Genomic DNA, 25,094 nt, shown 5'->3' with positions numbered 1-25,094 from the left:
CCGGACCGCCCCGGGAAGGGCTCGGCCCGGCGTCCCGCGTCCCCGCGTCTGGAGGGCCGGTTACCGCCGCCGCGCGGCCCGGGGAGCGGCGGCGGGAGACGCCCTGACCCCGCACGTCCCCAGGTCTCGGAGGCGGGAGCCCGCGCCGCCCGCTGTGCTGACCGCTGTAAGTAACGCACATCTTCCCCGCCGGTCCCGACGCGCCCGGGCCGGCCTGCGGCTTCGTCTTTTCCTATTGGTGGTGCGGGAAGGACCCGGGACCGTGCAGCTGACGGGCCGTCTCCCACCGGGCCGCCCCCCCCCCCCCGCCTCCCCACCGGCCCCCCCCCCCCGCCTCCCACCGGGCCCGCCCCCCCGCCCGCCTCCCACCGGGCCGCCCCCCCCCCGCCTCCCACACCGGGCCGCCCCCCCCCCCCCCCGCCTCCCACCGGGCCCGCCCCCCCCCGCCTCCCACCGGGCCGCCCCCCCCCCGCCTCCCACCGGGCCGCCCCCCCCCCGCCTCCACCGGCCCCCCCCCCCCCCCCCCCCCCGCCTCCCACCGGGCCGCCCCCGCTTCCCACCGGCCGCCCCCCCCGCCTCCCACCCGGGCCGCCCCCGCTTCCGCCGCCCCCCCCCGCCTCCCACCGGCCCCCCCCGCCTCCCACCGGGCCGCCCCCGCTTCCCACCGGGCCGCCCCCCCCGCCTCCCACCGGCCTCCCCCGCCTCCCACCGGGCCGCCCCCCCCCGCCTCCCACCGGCCGCCCCCCCCGCCTCCCACCGGCCGCCCCCCCCGCCTCCCACCGGGCCGCCCCCCCCCGCCTCCCACCGGGCCGCCCCCCCCCGCCTCCCACCGGGCCGCCCCCCCCCCGCCTCCCACCGGGCCTCCCCGCTTCCCACCGGGCCCCGCCCGCCTCCCACCGGCCCCCCCCCCCCCCCCGCCTCCCACCGGGCCCCCCCCCCCGCTTCCCACCGGGCCGCCCCCCCCCGCCTCCCACCGGGCCGCCTCCCACCGGGCCGCCCCCCCCCCCGCCTCCCACCGGGCCGGCCCCTCCCGGCCTCCCACCGGCCCCCCCCCCGCCTCCCACCGGGCCGCCCCCCCCCCGCCTCCCACCGGGCCGCCCCCCCCGCCTCCCACCGGGCCGGCCCCTCCCCGCCTCCCACCGGCCCCCCCCCGCCTCCCACCGGGCCCCCCCCCCCCGCCTCCCACCGGGCCGGCCCCTGCTTCCCACGCGGCCTCCCCCCCTGCCTCCCCACCGGCCCTCCCCCAGCCTTCCCCCCTCCCCCCTGCCCCCCCCCCGCATCCCACCAGGCCGCCCCCTCCCACCCCCCCCCCCCCGCCTTCCCCCCGCCTCCCCCCTCCCCCCCCTCCCACCGGGCGGCCCCCTCTAGCGTCCCCTCCCCCCCATCCCAACGGGCCGCTCCTTCCCCCATCCCCACTGGATTTTGTTCTAATCTTAAAGGCCTGGGCTTCAGGGTTTCCCACCTGAGATCCTAGCTCCTCAGGAGGCTGAGGTCTGAGGAGCACGGTTCAAAGCCAGCCCGGCCAGGACTATGTGATAAAGTAATTTGTATCATGTCCGCCAACAGAAGAACCTGTTGGCTCTCACAAAGTTAGGGTGCTCCCTCCTTAATGTGGATGACGGGTTAAAGAATTATCCTTATAGAATGATTTGCGATTCGAGACTCTTTAACAGCCTTCTAACACGATGTACTGTGATGACATGAATTCTTACCTTTCAGTTCACCCTGAAGATGAAGGGGAGCCCCCTAATACAACGGACTCTTTAAGGAAGAGGACTTTGTGAACGTAGTGTTTATTGGCTTCTAAAAACTGTGTTGAAGATGAATCCAGGGAACCCTTTTGGTGGGCAACAGCCTAGTGCTTTTGCAGCATCTTCTAGTAGTACTGGAGGTACATTTCAGGCTAAGCCGCCATTTCGATTTGGTCAACCCTCTGTTTTTGGGCAAAGTAACACATCTGGGAAGAACCCGGCCTTTTCACAGGTGCCTAGCTTTGTAACACCTGGACTAAGTCATTCTTCTTCAGAACAAGCGTTTGGTCTCACCCAAACCTCAAGTGCTGCACTCTTTTCTGGACTTGAACGCACTCCTTTTGTAGCTACTTCTGGGCCTTCAAGTTCACCTGTGGCAGGAAACTCGGGATTTAATCTCAAATCATCTACCAGCATTGGAGTTTTCCCAAGCACTTCTACTTTTGGACCAGAAACTGGAGAAATAGTGAGCTCTGGCTTTGGGAAAACAGAATTCAGCTTTAAAACTCTGGAAAATGCAGTGTTCAAACCAATCCTGGGGGCTGAGTCTGAGCCAGAAAAAACACAGAGCCAGGTTACTTCTGGATTTTTTACGTTTTCCCACCCAGTCAGTAGTGGATCTGGTAGCCTGACCCCTTTTTCTTTTCCTCAGGTGACAAGTAATTCAGCTAACTCAAATTTTATCTTTTCAAAACCAGCTAATACTAATAGCCAATCTGCTTTTGCTCCTGCTTTGTTAAACCAAAATGTAGAAGACGAGAAGAGAGGACCTAGACCAGTGTTTGGAGGTTCTAGTAGTAGCTTCAGCAGCTTCGCCATAGCATCAGGGTCTTTAGGAGAACCCTTTTCTGCTAGCAAAACAAGTGCCCGGCAAGGATGTGAAGAAGCTGTTTCTCAAGTGGAGCCACTTCCCAACCTCATGAAGGGACTGAAGAGGAAAGAGGACCAGGACCGCTCCCCAAGGAGGCATGGCCACGAGGCAACAGAAGATTCTGACCCTCTGTCCAGAGGTGACCATCCTCCAGATAAACGACCTGTCCGCTTGACTCGACCCCGGGGAGGCACTTTGTTTGGCCGCACAATAAAGGATGTCTTCAAAAGCAATAAAGACGTAGGTCGTCTGGGCAACAAGGAGCCTAAAAAGGAAAGCTGTTTTGTCGAGTCTGGGGAAAGTGAACCATCTCGAGGGAGTCAGGCTGTCCTGGCACCTTCCCGGCTTCCAGGAGTGACCAAAGAGGAAGAAACTGAAAGCAGGGATAAAAAAGAAGGTGAGTTGTAAAGGTGTTCGGCAGAGTATAGGCAGCTGGTAGATTCTCAGTGAGATCCTTACGGTAAGTAGCTTGATTGTTCTGGTAAGTCCCCTGAATAGTAGGAATCCTAACATAGGGCCTTGGAGATTTTCATTTGCTTTTACAAAGTTGGTGCCTCCTTTTGTCTGAGAATTAACATCTAATAGGTTTATATGTCTGTTTTCTGAACTCCTAGATTCTCTGAGGGGAACTCCAGTGCACCAGAGTAAAAGAAGCGAGAGCACAGACAGTCTTGGAGGCTTTTCTCCCTTAGAAGCCACAGCTATCCAGTGCAAGAACATCCCTGATAGTCTCAACGACAGGGCCGTCCTGGAGAGCTACTTCAGTAAAGTTGCTAAAGTGCAGCGCATCTTCACCAGGCGCAGCAGGAAGCTGGCAGTGGTGCACTTTTTTGATCATGTAAGTATTCCCAACTTGCTACTTGCTATCCTAGAGGTGAACTTAATTTTAGTACCATATTTTTATTTTTTTTGGGTCCAGTCGTGGGGCCTGAACTCTGGGCCTGAAGAGCTGTCCCTCAGCTTTTCAGCTCAAGGCTAGCACTCTACCACTTGAGCCACAGCACCACTTCTGGCTTTTTGCTTACGTGGTGCTGAGGAATCGAACCCAGGGCCTCATGCATGCAAGGCAAGCACTCTACCACTGAGCCACCTTCCCAGCCCTAGTACCAGATTTTTAAACTCAGGGCCTCATGTTTATTAAGCATGGGCTCTCGACTGAAATACATGCCCAGCCATTGGTTTTTTAGACAGGGTCTCTCTGTGTAGTCTACACTGGTGAAACTGAGATCTTGCTGCCTCAGCCTCCCAGGTGTTGGGTTAAAAGTCTTGGAGGTTACTATGCCCAGTGGCCACACCAGTATCTATTTCTGGAACTTTTTTTTTGTCTGTCATGTGGCTCTGAGTAGCTAGGATTATTGTCAGTTGTGGGGCTTGAACTCTGGGCCTGGGTGCTGTCCCTCAGTCAGCTCTTCAGCTCAAGGCTAGCACTCTACCATTTGAGCCACAGCTCCACTTCCGGTTTTCTGGTGGTTTATTGGAGATAAGAGTCTCACAGACTTTCCTTCCTGGGCTGGCTTTGAACTGCAGTCCTCAGATCTCAGCGTCCTGTGTAGCCAGGATTACAGGCATGAGCCACCAGTGCCCCTAATATTCTCATTTTTAAAAGTGGTGTTTGCTGTGAATGTGTTTATTCTTTCAGTTGAACCTTAGGATTTTTATCACGTATCTGTATGGAGATACGTTGCATTGTGAACAATTTGATGCAGCTGATTTCCCTGTTCTTTCTGTTCCCCAGGAACAGCCCCAGTTACTGAGTGTGGTACATAATTTTCTAGGCACTTTATAAGTATCTGTACATATTAATGTGAGTAAACATTACTCGTGATGAGTCTTGTGGTAATGGTATTTCACGTGTATCATTTCATAGCTGCCTTTGGTTTGTAAGTTTTTCTGTGTATGTGATTAGTTGGTAAGATTCATCTTGCCAAATACTAAGGGTCAAGTTTCTGGGTTTTTATCATAGTAAAGTTGACAACTTCAAAAATGAGAAGAACAAATTCATACTTGTCAGACAGGTAAGGGCTGCTGTGGGCAATGAGGTCTGTGACTGCCATCACCAAAGGCAGACAGTGTGTGCAGCTCAGGCTGTGGTGCCCTAGCTGAGGGGGTGGAGCACGTGGGGGAGGGGCCGCCCTGTTGCTTGAAGGACAGTGGCTCTCTCTTGAGACCTCTCTCTCAGAGAGGTCTGTTCTGTTTGCTGCATCTGTCATTTTGGTTTCACTTTGCTCCTTGGTCTCTTGGTGTCCTCATGCTTGGCTGTTTTTCAGGAATCTGCAGCTCTGGCTCGAAAGAAAGGAAAAAGTTTGCATAAGGACGTGGCTATTTTTTGGCACAAGAAGAAAATCAGTGAGTTTTCAGTTCTTTCCGTAGTCTGATGTTCTGTATGCAAGGCCTATTGACTTCCCAGTCTGAGTCCTTCACCCAAGGCCAGTGGAGCTTGTGTCTCATAGTTTGTTTCTGGGATATTTCCATAACCCCCTGTAACAGCTGTAAGAATTTTACTTTCTGAAAACTGAAAAGTCCAGTATCAGGAGACTTGTGATGGTATAAACTCTGGGTTTTTGGTTTTCTTTTTCTTTTTTTCTTTTTTTTTTTTTTTGCTGGTTGTGGGGCTTGAACTCTGGGCCTGGGCGCTGTCCCTCAGCTCTTCAGCTCAAAGCAAGCGCTCTACCACTTGAGCCACAGCGCCACTTCAAGCTTTTTCTGTGTATGTGGTGCTGAGGAATCTAACCTAGGACCTCATGCATGTGAGGCAAGCACTCTACCACTGAGCCACCTTCCCAACCCATAAACTGTTTTGACTACTGTGTCCCCAGGTCCCAACAAGAAGCCCGTTTCCCTGAAGGAGAAGAAACTTGGTGACAGTGAAGCTAGCCAGGGCATGGAGGATGCATCCTTTCAGCACTCGTCGCTGGGCAAGCCTATAGTGAGGGCTGCAACCGGCAGCCTCCTGAATAAGAGGTGGGACAGGCCTTTCCTGCCTGGGATGGGCTGCAATGTGGTACTTGAGGGGCTGGGGAGCAAGAACTTATAGTTAACAGTTTCTGGGAGTGAAGGATAAGGAGGGAGGCTTTTTTTTTTTGTCATTTGGGGTTGAACTCTGGGCCTGGTCTCTGTCCCTCAGCTCTTCAGCTCAAGGCAAAGCACTTTACCACTTGAGCCACAGTGCCACTTCTAGTTTTCTGGTAGTTAAGTCTCTTAGCCTTTCCTGCCCACGCTGGCCCTGAACTGTGATCCTCAGATCTCAGCCTCTTGAGTAGCTAAGATTACAGGCGTGAGCCACCGGTGCCCAGCAAGGATACTTTTAAAATGGGCCTGGGAATGTGGCTTAGTGGTAGAGTGGTTGCCTAGCATGCATGAAGCCCTGGATTTGATTCCTCAGTACCACATACACAGAAAAAGCCAGAAGTGGCCTTGTGGCTCAAGTGATAGAGTGTTAACATTGACCGAAAGCAGCTCAGGGACAGTGCCCAGGTCCCGAGTACAAGCCCCAGGACTGGCAAATATAAAATAAATAAACAAACAAATAAGTAAATAAATAAATAAAATGTTCCTTCCTCCTCCCCATTCTTTAACCGGCTGGCAGGCGCTGTTTTGCTTTGGGAAAGCAGGCCTGCTTCAGGCTGATGGTCCCAGCTGAGGGCTTGTGGAATGAGTTTTTCTTCATCTGACACTTGGTAGTTATGGGGGTGGTTCTCATTTTCACATACCACAGGATTAGATTGCTGAGAAGGTCTGTGAGGGTAGTTTTTCTTCTCACCTGAGATTTTTTTTGTTAGTTTGAGAGAACTGAATGACAGAGCTCCTGTAGCTGACCTATCTATTGTTTTTAGCTGCAGCTGTAGTTCCTATGTCTCAGTTCCTACACGAGGCCACTCACTTGGCATGGCAGAGGTTTGGCTGGTGCACATTGTATGTGCCGCCTATGTGGTCGGTGGTGCATTTACTTGCCTTGTCTAACGTTACTTGTAGTTCACTTGACATGTAAATGCAGTAAACTGTCTTGGGTGGCTGTAATTATCCATTCTTGGTAATACTTTTGAGAGTTTCCAGTGTGACATTTTGTATGTCCATCGTACTGCTGCAAAGCAGCTGCTGAGATGGTCCTGATGAGGTGCATTGTGGTATGAGTGTGGTTGCTTCTGTGTCACATGACCCCCTTTCCCACAGGTCCCTCCTCTGACTTCCTCTTTTCACACTGAACCTGCGCTGACAGGTCTCTGTATTTTTTTCCCTTGCTCTGTTTTGTGATTGGCAGTTTAATCCCTGGCTTGCTTACCTTTATCTTTCCCATCCTTCGGTCTCAGATACGCTTTGATGTTTCAAGTTCGGAAACTTGGAAACTAGCTAGAAAATGGAGAAGCTGAGAGGGTAGCCACTTAACAATGTGTTGCTTATTACCTGCTTTAATTTTTCTTTTCCCTTTTTTGGGGGTCTTAGCTTTTGAGTTCTGGACTCAAGCTATACTTTTTCCTCATCCTTCAGTGTAGCTGGGATTATAGCTCCTTTTTCATGGGGAAAAAAAAGGTATTTTTTGTTCCTCTTATCCCTAGGTATACTTTCTTAGCTTTAGAACTAGAAAATCTTGAAAGGTTCAGAAGTGACCATGATAGGAGATACTTACTGTGTTGTTTTCCCTGTAGCTCTCCAGTGAAGAAGCCAAGTCTTGTGAAGGCCCCTCAGTTCGTGGGAGACCCTTTTGACTCTGGGTCTGAGGGCACTGAGGGCCTTGGGCCATGTGTGTCGTCTCTCAGCACCCTGATAGGCACCCTGGCTGAGACATCAGAGGACAAGTACCGCCTGCTCGACCAGAGGGACAGAGTCATGCGGCAAGGTATGGCCCCAGAGTCCCTGACAAGGCCACCGTGAAGTAGTGTCCCTTTTCATGAGGTTCCACTGCTGTGGGGTTATTGTTCTCTGCTGTTCCTCTTGGTGATGAGTGTTGTATGTTTACTTGGAAGTGTAAATGTGCCTGCTTATGTGTATAAAGTAGTGGTGGGAGGGTGTGGAAGAACTGTATACTCTGACTGCCAGGAGATTGAGCAGGCATCTGAAAGGTGGAGGTGAATGGAGGTTATTTTAGACATGGTTAAGGCTTTGGATGGTTAAAATTGTAAACTTGACTACATTGCCTTCCAGAGGCATGCTGTTTCCAGGAATATATTATAGACTTATTCTTGTAGCCATGGTGACTCAGGAGGTGGAGATGAAGATTGCTGTCTAACTTGAGACCCTGTTCAAACAATAATAAGTCTGTGCATTAGTGGAAAGGGTCGACTTATTTAAGACACATCACTTAATTTGTTAGGTGATTCTCAGTGCTGAGAATTCTGGAATACTGGAATGTATTGAATATTTATACCTAACAAGTTTATCCTCCTAGTCAACATTCTGCACCTCATCACTGAGATCATGATAAGGATTACAGAACTCTGGCAAGTGTGCCTGTCAATAAGTGGGTGTGCCCTGTTGTTAGTGTGCAGTGGAATTCGGTCACTGGAAGCAGCTGCCGTGATGAGGGATTTTAGTAAGACTTGATGCCCACTGTGCGGTGGGTTGGCCACGGCCAGTCTTTTGAGACTCAGAGTTAAATTTTTTTTTTCTTTGTAATTTATGACTTTCAGAATTATTTTTCCTTCTATCATGGCAATATACTTTTGTGAGTTCTCCATATTTGTGTGACACATACATCCTTATCTTTTGCTTGACATCATTCAGCTCGGGTGAAGAGGACTGATCTGGACAAAGCAAGAACTTTCGTTGGGACATGCCCTGACATGTGTCCTGAGAAGGAGCGTTACATGCGGGAGACTCGGAGCCAGCTGAGTGTGTTTGAAGCGGTCCCAGGGACCGATCAGGTAAGACTCTTGAGTGTCTCCCACTGAGATAGGCCCCTCATTCCTATTTAATTATTTTCTTTGGCTAGCTCCTGAGTGTTTGAGTACTGTATCAGAGGACCTGACCTCTGATGTCACAAGTGGTTTGCTCAGAAATCTGTTTGCTCTTCAGTTTTGCCTGTGGGCTTTTCACCCTGACTGGGTTTGGCGTTTGACCTGATTGTGCTTCCCAGCTAGAAGCTGTCGTCGCTGTGGAGGCCTGAGTTTACGCAGGCCCTGGTCTGTGAGGGCCTCTACTTTCCTCCATGTCCACGAGCCTGCAGCCTCCTACAGTGGAAAGGACAGCCCTAGACTTTTGTAGGGAGGTGGCCTTTGTCCCACCGGGCCTCCTTCTATGCCCCTATTTGTCCTCACTGTCCACCTTCATTTCAAGTTAGGTCTAAGCAGACCTAACTTGGTGTTTGAGCATGGTTGAGGCCTTTGACATTTCTTGTAAGTCCTTTACTTGTCTCTTCTTTGTGCTTTGGAACTTAAATTACTTCTTATAACACCCTCCTACTGTTTGCCAAAACCAAGCTTCTTAGTTTAAATCAAGTCTTTAAATTTTGATTGTATCTTTAACAGAAATTTTCCATTTAAAAAGCGTTTTCAAGCTCCAATGTTGTATGTGTCTGTGTCCTCTGCCTCCCTGACGGCCCAGCGACAGTCAACTGAGCAGCTTGTCCTTGTTCTACATCCCCCCAGGTGGACCACGCAGCAGCTGTGAAGGAGTACAGCCGCTCCTCTGCTGACCAGGAGGAGCCCCTGCCACATGAGCTCCGGCCCTCAGCTGTGCTCAGTCGGACCATGGACTACCTCGTGACCCAGATCATGGATCAGAGGGATGTCAGCCTGCGGGACTGGTATGACTTCGTGTGGAACCGCACACGTGGCATACGGAAGGTATCAGCTGCCTCTCGTTGGAGATGAGGATGTGTGTAACAGCTATGCTCATAGCTTGGTTTTAACTCATCTGAAACAAAAACCATTACAAAAATGTTAAAATGTGGGGCTGGGAAGGTGGCTCAGTGGTAGAGCGCTTGCCTTGCATGCATGAGGCCCTGGGTTCGATTCCTCAGCACCACATAAGCAAAAAGAAAAAAGCAGGAAGTGGCGCTGTGGCTCAAGTGGTAGAGCGCTAGCCTTGAGCTGAAGAGCTGAGGGACAGTGCCCAGCCCAGAGTTCAGGCCCCACGACCAGACTAAAAAAAAAAAAGTTAAAATGTGCTTTATGGGTTTGGGATCAAGTTAAATGTTAGGCATGATTTTTCTCCTAAGTGTGTAGGTAGGAAGAACATGTACTCACTAGTGCATGCATGTTTGTAATCCTCCCCCTTGCTTGTACCTAGGACATCACACAGCAACACCTCTGCGACCCTCTGACGGTTTCCCTGATCGAGAAATGTACCCGGTTTCATATTCATTGTGCCCACTTCATGTGTGAGGAACCCATGTCTTCCTTTGATGCCAAGATCAACAATGAGAACATGACCAAGTGTCTGCAGAGCCTGAAGGAGATGTATCAGGACCTGAGGAGCAAGGGGGTCTCCTGCACCAGCGAGGCTGAGTTCCAGGGCTACAATGTTCTGCTCAATCTCAACAAGGGAGACATCCTGAGGTGAGTTTGCCTGTGATACAGGGAAAGGCCATGTAAACAGAAAAAGAGCTTTTAAGGTTAGGGAGACCCTGGCGAGGATTGAGTGAGGAGTGTTGCTACTCGGGTACATCAGCTCCTCTGAGCTGGGCAAGAATGGCTTCTCCTCCTGGGAAGACTATGAGAGAGGTATCCTTCTGATAAGACTGGGCCAGGGCCGGGAAGCCAGCGTCACCCACTGGAGTTGCTAGCAACTTACTGTGTCTGGGTTATTTTGTCAAAGGTTTAAGTAAGAAAAAAAGTTATTTGGAATGGAATTGGTAAGGATGAAATATTACAGTGGAACAATTTTAAACTTGGTTTGGTAATACATCTTTGCAGAATGAGAAATATAGAGCTCTCTGGACCCATGTTGTGTTGAAGAAAATGGAACTGGATTATGGCCACTCCTTTTTTTTTTTTTTTTTTTTGTCTGGTTGTGGGGCCTGAACTCTGGGCCTGGGCACTGTCCCTCAGTTCTTCAGCTCAAGGCTAGCACTCTACCACTTGAGCCACAGTGCCACTTCCGGCTTTTTTCTTTCGGCTTTTTTCTTTTTGCTTATGTGGTGCTGAGGAATTGAACCCAGGGCCTCAGGCATGCAAGGCAAGCACTCTACCACTGAGCCACCTTCCCAGCCCATATGGCCACTCTTTTTAGCTCCCCTTTACTCCCCCCCATTCCCCTTTCCTTTCCTTTCTTGTTGGTACTAGAGTTTGAACTGAGGCTGTTTCTTGTGTGGCTTACTTGGTTGGTGCTCTACTACTTGAGCCATGCCTCTAGAAACCTGGATTTTTGCTAGTTAATTGAAGATTGAATCTAGTGGACTTTTCTGCCTGGTCTTTCTCAAACTGAGATCCTTCAAATCTCAGCCTCCTGAGTGGCTAATACTAAAATTTATTTTCAAACTTTCTTTGTTGCTAAAAATATTTGGTAGTCATTTGGCATAAGTTTAAAATAACTTTTTATTGTTGTTGGATGTGGGGCTTGAATTCTGGGCCTGGGCACTGTCCCTCAGCTCTTCAGCTCAAAGTGAGCGCTCTACCACTCAAGCCACAGCACCACTTCAGGTTTTCTGGTGCTTTATTGGAGATGAGTCCCATGGAATTTCCTGCCTAGGCTGGCTTTGAACCTCAATTCTCAGATCTCAGTCTCCTGAGTGGCTAGGATGACAGACGTGAGCCACTGGTGCCTGGCTTAAAATAACTTTTTTTTTTTTTTTGGTCCGGTTGTGGGGCCTGAACTCTGGGCCTGGCGCTGTCCCTCAGCTCTTCAGCTCAAGGCTAGCGCTCTACCACTTGAGCCACAGCGCCACTTGCGGCTTTTTTTCTTTTTGCTTATGTGGTGCTGAGGAATCGAACCTAGGGGCTCATGTATGCAAGGCAAGCTCTCTACCATTGAGCCACCTTCCCAGCCCCTTAAAATAACTTTTTGATAGTAATTTTGTTTTTTTTTCCAGTCAATCCTGGGACAGGGCCTGAGTGCTGTCCCTGTATTCTGCTCAAGGCTAGTGCTCTACCACATTGAACCATAATGCCGCTTCTGGTTTTCAGGTGTTCAACTGGAGATAAGTCTCATGGACTTCCCTGCTGGCTTTGAACTGTGGTCCTCAGATCTCAGCCTCCTGAGGAGCTAGAATCACAGACATGGGCCACTGATGCTGGGTTCAATTTTTATTTTATTATTTTTTTGTCGGTCATGGGGCTTGAACTCCATGGGCACTGTCCCTGTGCTCTTCAGCTCAAGGCGAGCGCTCTACTGCTTGAGCCACAGCGCCATGTCTGGTTTTTAGTGGTTTATTGGAGATAAGAGTTTCATGGAAGTTCCTGCCCGAGCTGGCTTTGACTTTGAACTGAGATCCTCATGTCTCAGCCCCCTGAGTAGCTAGCTAGGATTACAGGCATGAGCCACCGGTGGCTGGCTTTTTTTTGGGGGGGGGGGTTCGTGGTGGGGCTTCAGCTTGCGTGTGTCACTGTTCAGGCTCTGTGAAATCATTTATCTGATCCATCCTTGTCTGATGAAAGGCATCACTAACCATCTTGTCTCCATCACAGAGAAGTGCAGCAGCTCCATGCTGATGTCAGAAACTCTTCTGAGGTGGACTTTGCTGTCCAGGTTTTTGCTGCATTGAACAGTAATAATTTTGTGAGATTTTTCAAGCTGGTCCAGTCAGCTTCTTATCTGAATGCCTGCCTGTTACACTGTTACTTTAATCAGGTAAGCAGAATAGCTGCTGGCAGAGTGGGAGGGAAGAAGTTGTAAATGTGGTGTGGATATGCTTCTGTTCTGGCTTTCCCTCTTGACATGGCTCAGCACTGTGCAGCTCCACCAGCAGAGGGCAGGCCATGGAAATGCTGTTCTGTGAGTCAAGCGCAGTCATCTGCCCTCCTCATGAGCACAAATAAAAAAGCAGCAGTCTTGTGTCATGTGGACAGATTATGTAACTGAAATCCTTAGGGTGGTTCATTTACATTTGGGAGGCTGATGATGCTAAATTTGTTTCAGTCCTCAAACCGTGTGCTGTGCTCTTGGGTTACAAAGGCGGCCCAAAGGCTGCTCTCTTGCCTAGGGTTTTATGTAAACTCTTGGATATTTTGAGTTATTTCATTTACTGCAGCCCTGTGGAGGAACCTGAGGATGCCATGAGAACAGCCTCTAGAGCCCCACGGTGACGTAGGGCCGCTGCCTGCTCCTGCAGCACGCCGCCACCTTGAGTCGGCTACTGCCCACGTCTGCTGATGGGAGGATGCTGTCTGAAGATCTCAGGACCAGCAGTTCTGGCTTGAGTCTTTGTTCACACACTAAGCCCTCTTAGAAATGGAAGAAACCTATAGTTGTGTTTTTTTTTGGGGGGGGGGGGGGTCCGGTCGTGGGGCCTGAACTCTGGGCCTGGGCGCTGTCCCTCAGCTCTTCAGCTCAAGGCTAGCGCTCTACCACTTGAGCTACAGCGCCACTTCCGGCTTTTTTCTTTTTGCTTATGTGGTGCTGAGGAATCGAACCCAGGGCCTCAGGCATGCAAGGCAAGCGCTCTACCACTGAGCCACCTTCCCAGCCCCTATAGGTGTGTTTTGTGTAGAGAATCTTAGGCACGTTTCTTTGCTGCTGTCAGTTTAACCATCTGCTACAGAACCGAAGTTCTAGAACGAATGAAAAGATTCTAATTAACCTGTCACGGGAGAATTCTGTACAGTTTTCATATGAAACATATAATCTCTTAAAATGGTGATTTCATGTTTGTAGAACATTGTCCACTATGAATAGCATTAAAGAAAAGAGAAACTGGGCTGGGAAGGTGGCTCAGTGGTCGAGCACTTGCCTTGCATGCCTGAGGCCCTGGGTTCGATTCTTCAGCACCATATAAGCAAAAAGAAAAAAGCCGGAAGTGGCGCTGTGGCTCAAGTGGTAGAGCGCTAGCCTTGAGCTGAAGAGCTGAGGGACAGTGCCCAGGCCCAGAGTTCAGGCCCCACGACCGAACCAAAAAAAAAAAAGAAAGAAAAGAGAAACATAAGAGCAAAGCCATGTTTCACCAGCAGTGACCATGGTTTCACACCTTATCTCCTTGCTCTGCTCTGTCCACAGCCCTTTCCCTTCAGGTTCTTCCCGTAACTACCATGGCCTTTGTTTCCCCATTAACCACCATATCCACAATGCCAACTGGCCACTCTTCCTGTCAGCATTCTGTGACCTTTTCTAACACATCATACTGAATTACCATTAATTGCCATTAAATGCATTTTACATATTCATTGTCAAAAGTATTGGTTGCTACCAAGCATGTTAATTTTGTTCTTTCATTAAAAAAAATTGATTCCTTTAAAAAAAATTTTTTTTTTTTTTTGGTCGGTCGTGGGGCTTGAACTCTGGGCCTGGGCGCTGTCCCCATTTTTTTAATGTGGTACCAAGATATTGAACCCAGGGCTTCCTGCATGCTAGGCAAGCACTCTACCACTAATCCACATTCCCAGCCCTGTTTATTTTTTTTGTGCCAGTCCTGGGTCTTGAACTCAGGGCCTGGGAGCTGTCCCTGAGCTTTTATTTCTCAAGACTGGCTTTATACCACTTGAGCCACAGCACCACATTCAGCTTTTTGGTAGTTTATTGGAGCTAAGAATCTCAGGAACTTTTCTGCCTGGCCTGACTTTGAATTGCAGTCCGCAGATCTTAGTCCCTTTAGTAGCTAGGATTATAGGTATGAGCCACTGGCAACCAGCATCCCTGAGCATTTATGCTCAAGGCTAGTGCTCTACCACTTGACACATAGCTATACTTCCTACTTTTTTGGCAGTTAGAGATAAGAGCCTCCTGGATTTTCTTGCCTGGGCTGGCTTCAGACCGCAATCCTCTCAGCTTTGAACCTTTTAACTAGGACAACAGACATGAGCCACTGCCAGTGCCTGGGCTGGCTTCCCTATTTTATTTATTTTTGTTGTTCCTGTGGCTTGAACTCTGCCTGATGCAGTCCCTGAGCCTCTGTGCTCAACTAGCGCTCTACCACTTTAAGCCACAATGCCACTTCTGGGTTTTGAGTGGTTGATTAGAGATAAGAGTCTCACAGGGACTTTTCTGCCTGGACTGCCTTCAAGCCAAGATCCTCACATCTCAACCTCCTGAGTAACTAGGATTATAGGTGTGAGCCACTGGTGCTCGGCCCCTATTGTATTTTGATTATTTAAAACAGTTCAAAACACTTGGCAAAAACTGGAGAAGTATTGGTTGCTTAAGCTAATGAACACTGAGCTAGAACAAGCAAAATTGGCACCAAGAATATCAATGCCTGAACTGTTTTTGTAGCATTTCAATTTTTTTCTTGTCTTGTTTTTAAGGTATTTCATAGAGTGCTATGAAACATTTTTGTCTAAACACTAGTTTCTTGTCTTTTTTTTTTTTTTTTGTCTGGTCGTGGGGCCTGAGCTCTGGGCCTGGGAGCTGTGCCTCAGCTCTTCAGCTCAAGGCTGGCACTCTACCACTTGGCACAGCGCCACTTCTAGCTTTTTTCTGCTTATGTGGTGTTCAGAAATCAAACTCAGGGCCTCATGCATGTGAGGCAAGCACATAGCCACCTTCCCAGCTCCTAGTTTTTTGTCTTTTAAATAATAGTAATTACTGTGTGTGTGTGTGTGTGTGTGTGTGTGTGTGTGTTTATGTGTGTGCGCGCACTCATGGGTGCCGGTAATACAGCTTATGCTCTCTCCCTGGTTCAAGGCTCGCACTGTGCATTTGAGGCACACCTGCACTTACGCTTTTTTGCTGGTTAAGTGGAGATAATTTGTCTGCCTGGGCTGGCTTTGAACTGTGATCCTCAGATTTCAGCCTCCTGAGCATGTTTGTCTAGCTGCTGTCCCTCTGTTGGGACTGCAGCACTATGGTTTCTTCCAGATCCGCAGGGATGCTCTTCGGGCACTTAATGTCGCATATACCGTGAGCACACAGCGATCTACCGTCTTCCCCCTCGACAGTGTGGTGCGCATGCTCCTGTTCAGAGATTGCCAAGAGGCGACGGACTTCCTTAGCTTCCACGGACTCACTGTTTCCGATGGGTAAGAGCTAAGACAGCACCTGCCGTCCCCTTCTCCCTCTCCCTTCTAAGATTCTGATGAAGGGTTATGGGATTGCTGGCTGGTTGCCAGGTCCTCAGTCCTCTTCTGGTTACAGAGCAGCTGGGATATTCCCTGGGCCACACATGCTGTTGACCAGATCAGATTCTTGTGTGGATTTGGTACTGGGGTTTGAACTCTGGTGACTTACCACTGAGTTGTGCCTCTGTCTCGAGAAGCTAGAATTATAGGCATGACTCACTGGCACCTAGCCTTCGCTGTTTTTTTTTTTTTTTTTTGCCAGTCCTAGGGCTTGCACTTAGTACGTGGACACTGTCCCTGAGCTTCTTTTGCTCAAGACTAGTTCTCTAGCATTAGAGTCACAGTGCCACTTACAGATTTTTCTGTGTACATGGGACTGAGGAATCAAACCTAGGGCTTCATGCATATTAGGCAGGCAACTCTACTACTAAAGCCACCTTCCCAGCCCTGCTGTTTTTCTTTTTTTTTTTTTTTCCTTGATTGTGGGGCTTGAACTCTGGGCCTGGGTGCTGTCTCTGCACTCTTCAGCTCAAGGTGAGTGCTCTACTGACTAAGCACAGCACCACTTCTGGTATTCTGGTGGTTAATTGGAGATAAGAGTCTAAAGGCTTTCCTGCCTGGTCTGGCTTTGAACCGGGATCCTCAGATCTCAGCCTCCTGAGTAGCTAAGATGACAGGCGTGAGCCACCAGTGCCCGGCCTCCCTGCTGGTTATTTTTATTATTATTATTATTCTTTTTTTTTTTTTTTTTTGTTGGTCGTGGGGCTTGAAACTTACCACTTGAGCCACGGTGCCACTTCCGGCTTTGTCTGCTTATGTGGTGCTGAGGAATCGAACCTAGAGCCTAATGCATGCAAGGCGGCGAGCACTCTACCACTGAGCCACCTTCCTAGCCCTTGCTGGTTATTTTTGAGATAGGCTCTCACTTCCCACCCAACTGCATGGCTGAGCCATGAGCCTCTTATTTTTCATTTCTCACCCACTGAGATGACAAACGCATGTCACTGTATCCAGCTTTTCTTGTCTTCCATTGTCTTTCCTCCCTCTCCACCCCCCTTCCTTTGTGCTGTTACTGGGGTTTGAATTCAGGGCCTTGGCTGTCTCTTTCCTTTTTACTCAAGGTTAGCACTTTACCAGTTGAGTGGCTCTTTTTGGTGGTAAATTGGAGATAAAAATCTCAGACTTTCCTGCTCGGGCTGACTTGGAACTATGATCCTTAGATCTCAGCCTTCTAAGAAGCTAAGATTACAGGTGTGAGCTACTAGTGCCCTGTTGCACCCAGACTTTCATTGAGATGTAGTTTCACAGACTTTTCTGCCTAGGCTAACCTGCAACCATGGTCTTCTTGATCTCAGCATGTAACAGAGATAACATGCGTATGCCATTGTACTCAGTGATTGGTTGACATAGGGTCTCACAAACCTTACTGCCTGGGCTGGCCTTTACTAAGCACAGTCTTCTTGTTCTCAGCTTCTCAGGTACCTAGGATTGCAGGCAGGAGACACTGCTGAACTTCCCCAGAACAAGTTCTTCTGCTTCCAAAATTAATGCTTTTCTTAAATTACCAGAGAATGTAAAATAAAGGTTAGGATTTTCCTGCCTATCCCTTGAAGATGGTTTTTGCTGGTCAGTGTGCAGTCACTGCCCACCTCTGGTGGTAGAAGAGTCGCCAGCAGGCCTGCCCAGGGTGTCCTCTGCTTTGTAGAACATGATGAAATTCATAACCCTTCTTCCAGCAGGTAGAAATATTATGCTCAGTATCTTGTGTGGAGATTCCTCTCCTCTTTTCCTCCTCTGCCCTCTTCTGCAGTCTCAGGGGGACACAGGGCAGCAGTGGTGTCAGTCATTCCATGTGTGGCTGTTCAGTGTCTTGGGCTTCAGATATTGGCCTTCGGTGGTTTCAGAACACTGGCAGCAGTGGGTACCAAGGCCTTGCCTTCCCTCCTATCTGGTTTGTACTTTAACCAAGGGTTCTGGCGTTTTGATTGGGCTGTGGTTGGGCTCCCCAGCTGATACCTCTCTGTGGGCTCTTTGTGGTCTGGGTAGCTGTGTCGAGCTGAATCGGTCTGCATTCCTGGAGCCAGAGGGATTATTCAAGGCCCGGAAGTCAGTATTTATTGCCAAGAAGCTGATGGTGTCTGTTGGGGAAGTGGTGAACGGAGGGCCGCTGCCCCCAGTCCCTCGTCACATCCCTGTGTGCAGCTTCAACTCCCAGAACAAGTACATTGGAGAGAGCCTGGCCGCGGAGCTGCCTGTCAGTCCTCAGAGAGCCTGTGTGGATGTCGTAGGTGAGTGAAGCTGTACTGAAATTTTCTGAAGGACATCTGTCTTCCTTTGGGAACTAGAGACACGACTGTTGACTTGGTAGTTGGTGTTTCTCACTTTGGACTTGAGACTTCTAAGGGAGAAGGTTCTGGGCTTGCTGACATGACCGTGTAAAGCACAGGGTGTCCCAGGTCGTTCTCTGAGGGTTCCCTGGTGATCTCAGACGGTGAGCCAGCCCTGAGGGCTGCCAAGCCTGTGTGGAGGTGGCAGAGCCCATTGCCCTGCCGGCATCTGCAGTGACGTCTGCTCCTGTCTTTTCAGGTGGCAGAGGAGAGGACTGTGAGGCAGAGCTGAGCGTGCCGCTCCCTGGGCTCCTCACACAGCCTCCTCCCGGCCCCGCTCATTGCCTTGCCTCTCTGCCTCACGCCCCACCACCGACTGCAGCCCTGGCAGCCAGCCTCTTCCAGCCCTCCACACAGCCCGAGCTAATGCCTCCAAAGCCCACACCCATGTATTCTGATGCGGTAAGGAATCTTCTAGATCAGAGTTCTGAGAAGTCCATTGTGTGTGTGTCCATGGTTACCATTGCTCATTGTGCGGCCACTGTGTTGCTTGGTCTCAGGAAAGGAGCCAGGCAGAATGTAGGTATGGGGATGAGTGCTTCTGTGGAACTTTGCGGGCCCTGGCTTGTCTGTTGTGACTGATGTGAGCTCCTGCTCCTTCAAGAGTGGACGGCCGGACCTGTGGGGGCCCAGATCAGGTGGAGAACGCAGCGGTGTCACTCTGCCCTCCGGCCGGCTCTGAGCACTGACCTTCCTGGGATTGGGGAGTTGTGTGGAAGAGCATATAGAGTGGCCACAGAATGGAGAAAATGGATAGGTGGTGTTGAGGCTGTCCTGCAGGCTGTCCATCCAGCAAGGAGAAGGCCCTTGCCACTGCTCAGAGGAGACTTTCTTGGAGCAGGGTGGCAGGGCCTGCATGTTGTGCAGGACCACACGCCTCGTCAGGAGGACTTGCTCGCTTGTGCATAAGAGGTCCCTTCTAAGACCTGGGTCCTGGGCAGAGCACTGATGCAACTGCTCTCTTTGCTGGTCTTTCTGTAGGACCTGGCAGAGGTAGTGGATGAGCTCATCCAGGAGGCTCTTCAGAATGACTGCGAGGAAGTCGGCGCCGCGGGGGCGGCCTACGCAACTGCAGCTCTGGGGTAGGTCTCGGTGGAGGCACCGGCCTCGCCTCTGGCGATTCCTCTGTCCCTAGACCCACAGTGTGTGCACCTCCTCGTGAGCTAACTACCAGCTCTATTCCTGTGTGGGCATGTTTATTGTATTTCTAACCCTGTATTTCTTATTAGCATGTAATTTTCATTTGTAAACATTTCCATTCATGCTGGGCATTGCTGGCTCATGACTGTTATCCTAGTTGCTCAGGAGGCTGAGATCTGAGGATTGCAGTTCAAAGCCTCCAGACAAGGAAGGTCTGTGGAACTCTTTAACCACCGGAAAGCAGGAGCTGTAGCTCAAGTGATAGAGTAGAAGCCTTGAGCAAAAAAAGCTTAGAGATGGTACCTAAGCCTTAAATTTAAGCAATACGACCAGCACCAAAATTAAAAAAATAATTAAAAAGCAGCATTCATTTTAATAAGATTTATAAATTACAAATCCTTTTTTTTTTTGGTCAATACCAGAGCTAGAACTTGGCCTCATGATTGCTGTGTTCTACTACTAGATCATGCCTCCAGCCCAGCTTTTTGCTGGTTATTTTGGGGATGGACTCTCATAGGCTTTTCTGCTTTGACTGGCATTGAATGACAATGCTCTAGAGATTAACTTCCTGAGCAGGGAGGGTTACAGATGTGAGCCATTGGTGCCAAGCACTTTTTAATTTTCTTATAGTACTGGGGTTTGAACTCAGTGTCGTGTTTGCTAGTTTAGTGCTCTACCACTTTAATCATTCCTCAGTGTTGTGTTCCTTCATGTTATCTGTGATAGGGTCGCACTTGTTACCAGGTTGTGAATGTGTCTGCCTACTTGAGACTGTGTGTTGTTGCTGGGTTCAGAGGTGTAGACCACAGCGTTGAGCTTCCCTCCGTACAGTCTCCTGGCCTTTTCTGCTAGGCCTGGCTTGGAATTTTGATCTTCCTAACCTCAGCTCTCCGTGTAACTTGGAAAAGTGTGCATCAGTGCATCCACCTATGGGTTGGGGAGGGGGCGGGGTCTTGCAAACTTCTCTGCTTGGATTGGTCTAGAATCTCAATCCTCCTGAATTAAGCCTCCATGTAGCTAAGATAACAGCCTTGAACATTTATAATTTTTATTCTGTTTCATTTTGTTTGGTTTGAGTCAGGATGTCACTATGTGGCACAGGCTGGCTTTGAACTCCAAATCTTCCTGTCTGAGTTCTCTTGTGAGGAATGGTATTCCAGGAGATTTTCTCGAAGGCATTTTGCTCTGTGTGTGTGTCTGTGTGTGTGTCTGTATGTGTCTGTGTGTGTCTGTGTGTGTGTGGTGTGCGTGGGTGCCGATACTGGGGCTTGAACTCAGGACTCAAGGCCTGGCCTCTCTCCCTGAACTTTTCCCCCTCTTCCCCCCACTTAAAAAAAAGTTGTATTGAGATATAATTCACATCTTGAGCTTCTTTTACTCAAGGCTACTGCTTTACCAATTTAGCCACAGCTCCACTTCTGGCTTTTTTGGTAGTTATTGGAGATAAAGAGCCTCACATGCCGGGCACTGGTGGCTAACACCTGTAACCCTAGCTACCCAGGATGCTGAGATCTGGGGTTCTCCAATTAATCCACCAGAAAACTGGAAGAGGTGCAGTGGCTCAAAGTGGTAGAGCACTAGCCTGAGTGAAAGAGCCCAGGGCCAGAGTCTCATAAACTTTCCTGCCTGGGCAGGCTTCAGTCTGTGATCCTCAGATCTCAGCCTCCTGAGCAGCTAGGATTACAGGTGTGAGTCATTGGCGTGTGGCATGGATATTTACTTTTGTGCAAAAAGGTACAGTGCCAGTACCCTTCCCAGAACTAGGCAGGCACACCAGGCAGGGCCGTCGGCTGGGTCTCTATCCCAACTCAAATTGCCCCTCATCCTCGTCAAGGAGTCAGGCTGTCATTCTAAATGCAGTTTGGGAAATACAAAGACGTTAGGGAGGGGGCTAGTCTATAATTCTTCTCAAAGGTTTGCATTTTTTTCCTCGTAGCTGGCCGGGAAAGCGCTGGGGATGGGTTCGAACATTTACAGCTAGAAGAGGGTGGTGAAGTCAATGGAAAGTTCCTGCTCCAGGGGGTCTAACTGTTGACAAGATTCATACCCTGACATGACCGGCTGTTACAAGCAGCACATCTTGTAGTTACAGTTTATTCTTTAACTTCATTGACACAAGATTCATATTTCTATTATGGCTGGTTTGTCACAAACAGTACAGATAATAGTTACAATTGAAGTAAAAGAGCAAATTATGCTGGGTGCTGGTGGCTTATTCCTGTAATCCTAGCTACTCAGGAGGCTGAGATCTGAGGATTGCAGTTCAAAGCTAGCCCAGGCAGGAAAGTCCATGAGACTCTTATCTCCAGTTAACCACCAGAAAACCAGAAGTGGCTCTGTGAACTTCTGGGCCTGGGCACTGTCCCTCTGCTCTTCAGGCCAAGGCTAGCACTCTACCACTTGTGCCACAGCGCCACTTCTGGCTTTTTCTTTTCTTTTTTTTTTGGGTCTGGTCGTGGGGCCTGAACTCTGGGCCTGGGCGCTGTCCTTCAGCTCTTCAGCTCAAGGCTAGCGCTCTACCACTTGAGCCACAGTGCCACTTCCGCTTTTTTTCTTTTTGCTTATGTGGTGCTGAGTAATCGAACCCAGGGCCTCAGGCATGCAAGGCAAGCACTCTACCACTGAGTCACCTTCCCAGCCACTTCTGGCTTTTTCTGCTTATGTGGTGCTGAGGAATCGAACCCAGGGCCTCATGCATTTGAGGCAGGCACTCTACCATTGAGCCACCTTCCCAGCCCCAGAGCTCAGCTTCCTGAGTAGCTAAGATTACAGGCATGAGCTACCAATGCCTGGCTATTTCGTCTTTTTAAAAAAAAAAAAAAAAATCCCCAGAACATTTGTTGTATGGCTAATCTTTTAAATTTTCAAGATGAACTGGATGCTCTTGGGTTTAGGTGTTGTTCCTTCATGGAATCCATGCCTGAATCTGCCTCATCTGACCTGTCCTGGTAGTATTTTGTCTCTTAGCCTTGGCACTGCAGTTGTACTTTCTCTTGCATTTGGCAGGGTTAGCCACATTGCCACACATCGACTTCTGAAGGTGGTAGGCCTTAGGACCGCAGCAGCAGCACATCTTGTGCGTCTGTCTTACTGTAATGCTTCCCAAAGGATGAGGTTCCCTTCATCATCTCGCCTCTGCCGCCGAGACTAAAGAGTTCTTTCCTCTTTTGTAGTTTGGATGGGTCTTCTTCTCACTCAGTTGTTGTGGCTGTAACTTCTAGTGTTCAACACAATTGAGAAAAGTGGATATCGTTGTCTTGTTCCTGATTGAAAAAAGCTTTCAGTGTGAACATGAGCATTTCATACATGGCCTTTTATTGATTGTTTTTATATTGAAATGTGGGTGAGTTTTGCTAGCCATTCATTCTCAATCAGTTGAGATGATTATATGCACGTGTTTTAATTTTACTCTGTTAATGTGGTTGTATTACATTTGTTGGTTTCAAACGTTAAACTCTCCTTGCATTCCAGGAACAAATCTCACTTGGTAATAGTGTATGATGGCTTTCTTCCTTCTTTGTCTTTCTAGTGTTTCTAATGCAGCCATGGAGGATTTGTTAACAGCTACAACTGTGGGCATTTTGAGGCATGTTGCAGCTGAAGAAGTGGCTCAGGAGAGGCAGCGAAGAGAGGAGGAGAACCGGCGGGCTGAAGAGGAAAGGTGACTGTGTCCTCCATTCAGCGGGACACAGAGAGGAGAGAAACAGTCCTGGCCCAGCACCCTACCATGTCTCCTGCACCGCTGTGAGATCCCTGCAAGCTTGCTCAGCACCCATGTGGAGTGGAGTGTGGGCCCCTCAGCCCAGTAGCACCGGCACGGGAGGGTCAGGGTTAGGGTCATGGTGGCCTGCTGACTCAGTACCCTTCATCTCCATCTGCACAGCTAAGTTTATATTAAGGCATTACATTTGTGGATTTTATACCCATAGGTTGAAACAGGAAAGAGAGCTGGTGTTAACTCAGCTAAGCCAGGGCCTGGCTGCAGAACTGACAGAGCTCATGGTGACAGAGTATGTGTGGGAAGTCTGTGCCGAGGAGTTGAAGTGAGTCAAGAGCTGGTATCTCATGGGGGGTCAGGGGGGAAAGCCTGGGAGGCGGGGGGGGGGGGGGGTGGTAGAAGGCACTGTGGCCTTCTGCACTTAAGTTTGGCAAGGAGCATGCCTTTGGAGTAGCCAAGTGATAGCCTGCTGTTCCTGTGCTCCAGAAGGTGGCTTCTGTGGTGAACCCAGAGCAGATCTGTTCTATCTCCACAGGCCCTGTGTCCTCAGTGTTGTCAGACTTGTTTCATATGTTAGAGGGATTCCTCAAGGTTTGTTGAGTTTTAGTTTTAGTCCTTTGGTTTTTTTGGCTCTGGTACTGGGACTGGAACCCAGAGCCTCTTGCTTAGCCTTTTCCCTCCCTGCTAACACTACCACTTGACCACTTGAGCCATCCCTCCAGTTCCAGTTTTTTATTGGTTAGAAATGAGTCTGCCTACGAATGGCTTCAAACTGAGTTCCTCATGTTTTAGCCTCTTGACTAGCTAGGATTGTAAGTGACACAGGTGCTTGCTTTTTTTCAGGCTTTTTTTGTGTGTGTGTGTCGGTTGTGGGGCTTGAACTCTGTGGCCTTGGGCACTGTTCCTGTGCTCTTCAGCTCAAGGCTAGCGCTCTACCTCTTGAGCCACAGTGCCACTTCTGGTTTTCTAGTGGTTTATTGGAGATAAGAGTCTCACAGACTTTCCTGCCCGGTCTGGCTTTAAACCATGGTCCTCAGATCTCAGCCTCCTGAGTAGCTAGGATTACAGGCTTACTTAAGAACCTTAATAATGGGGTGGGAAGGTGGCTCAGTGGTAGAGCGCTTGCCTTGCAAGCATGAGGCAAAAAGAAAAAAAAAAACAAACGGAAGTGGTGCTGTAGCTCAAGTGGTAGAGCGCTAGCCTTGAGCTGAAGAGCTGAGAGACAGTGCCTAGGCCCAGATGTCCACAGCAGTGTATCTGCAGGGGGTGTGTGGGTGTGGGTGTGGGTGTGGGGGGGGTGTATGTGGGGGGTGGTGGTGTGTGTGTGTGTGTGTCCTGAGGCTTGAACTCAGTTCCTGGGAACTGAGCTCTTTTTGCTCCAGGCTCTACCACTTGAGCCACAGCCCCATTTCCGGTTTTCTGGTGTTTAATTGGAGATACCAGATTATCCTGCTCCATCAAGGAAAGACTGAAGCATGGCTCAGTACTTGTCTCTAGCACCTGAGGAAGCATTATAGTGGATAGACATTTATCTCATCCATTTAAGCTACTTAGATTTTCTGATTAAAAATTTGGTCGTGTTCTTTGTGTTTTCTTGTTGATATCCTTAGTCACAGGCATCCATCTTTATTTGATCCATTCTAATTGTAAATGCCAGATAATGCTAATGAACTTTTTCAGTTGTCTCAATATTCATTTAAAAGCTTAAGATTCCAACTATGTATTAGGATAAAGGTTTCTCTCCTCTCTCCTTTTTTTTCTTTTTTTTTGGGTCCGGTCATGGTGCCTGAACTCTGTGCCTGGGTGCTGTCTGTCCCCTCAGCTCTTCAGCTCAAGGCTAGCGCTCTACCACTTGAGCCACAGCGCCACTTCCTGCTTTTTTCTTTTTGCGTATGTGGTGCTGAGGAATCGAACCCAGGGCCTCATGCATGCAAGGCAAGCACTCTACCACTGAGCCACCTTCCCAGCATCATCTCCTCTCTCCTTTCTTTGGAAGGGAGTCATACCCTGTTGCCTGATCTGACCTCTAATTCCTGGGTTCAAGTGATCCTCTTGCCATAGTCTCCTGAGCTCTGGGGCTGTAAGCTTGCTCCTCGGAGTGTGGTCAGGTGAAATACTTATTTCTGATGACTGTTAACTGATATT

At 49.6% G+C, this 25,094-nt stretch overlaps 1 protein-coding gene across 2 annotated transcripts in view; it reads left to right on the top strand.

Moving 5' to 3' along the window:
* The first annotated feature begins 65 nt into the window (after positions 1 to 65).
* Positions 66 to 25,094, top strand: part of LOC138808577 (germinal-center associated nuclear protein-like) — a 49,674-nt gene continuing 24,645 nt past the window's right edge. For both annotated transcript variants that reach the window (XM_069994865.1, XM_069994864.1), the window contains exons 1-16: positions 66 to 166; positions 1,720 to 3,019; positions 3,237 to 3,460; positions 4,890 to 4,968; positions 5,439 to 5,583; positions 7,266 to 7,456; positions 8,341 to 8,480; positions 9,204 to 9,401; positions 9,847 to 10,115; positions 12,183 to 12,345; positions 15,505 to 15,665; positions 17,751 to 17,992; positions 18,291 to 18,493; positions 19,073 to 19,173; positions 22,761 to 22,892; positions 23,161 to 23,274. In XM_069994865.1, coding sequence (XP_069850966.1) covers positions 1,822 to 3,019; positions 3,237 to 3,460; positions 4,890 to 4,968; positions 5,439 to 5,583; positions 7,266 to 7,456; positions 8,341 to 8,480; positions 9,204 to 9,401; positions 9,847 to 10,115; positions 12,183 to 12,345; positions 15,505 to 15,665; positions 17,751 to 17,992; positions 18,291 to 18,493; positions 19,073 to 19,173; positions 22,761 to 22,892; positions 23,161 to 23,274 — 3,560 coding nt within the window. In that variant the 5' untranslated portion in view covers positions 66 to 166; positions 1,720 to 1,821. The remainder of the gene's footprint in view (positions 167 to 1,719; positions 3,020 to 3,236; positions 3,461 to 4,889; positions 4,969 to 5,438; positions 5,584 to 7,265; positions 7,457 to 8,340; positions 8,481 to 9,203; positions 9,402 to 9,846; positions 10,116 to 12,182; positions 12,346 to 15,504; positions 15,666 to 17,750; positions 17,993 to 18,290; positions 18,494 to 19,072; positions 19,174 to 22,760; positions 22,893 to 23,160; positions 23,275 to 25,094) is intronic.

The sequence above is a fragment of the Dipodomys merriami genome, unplaced genomic scaffold, assembly GCF_024711535.1.
Source record: "Dipodomys merriami isolate MVZ:Mamm:240054 unplaced genomic scaffold, mDipMer1.0.p SCAF_456, whole genome shotgun sequence".
Lineage (NCBI taxonomy): Eukaryota > Metazoa > Chordata > Mammalia > Rodentia > Heteromyidae > Dipodomys > Dipodomys merriami.
Note: the sequence above shows the minus strand (reverse complement) of the source record. Positions and strands in the feature narration are given on the sequence as shown.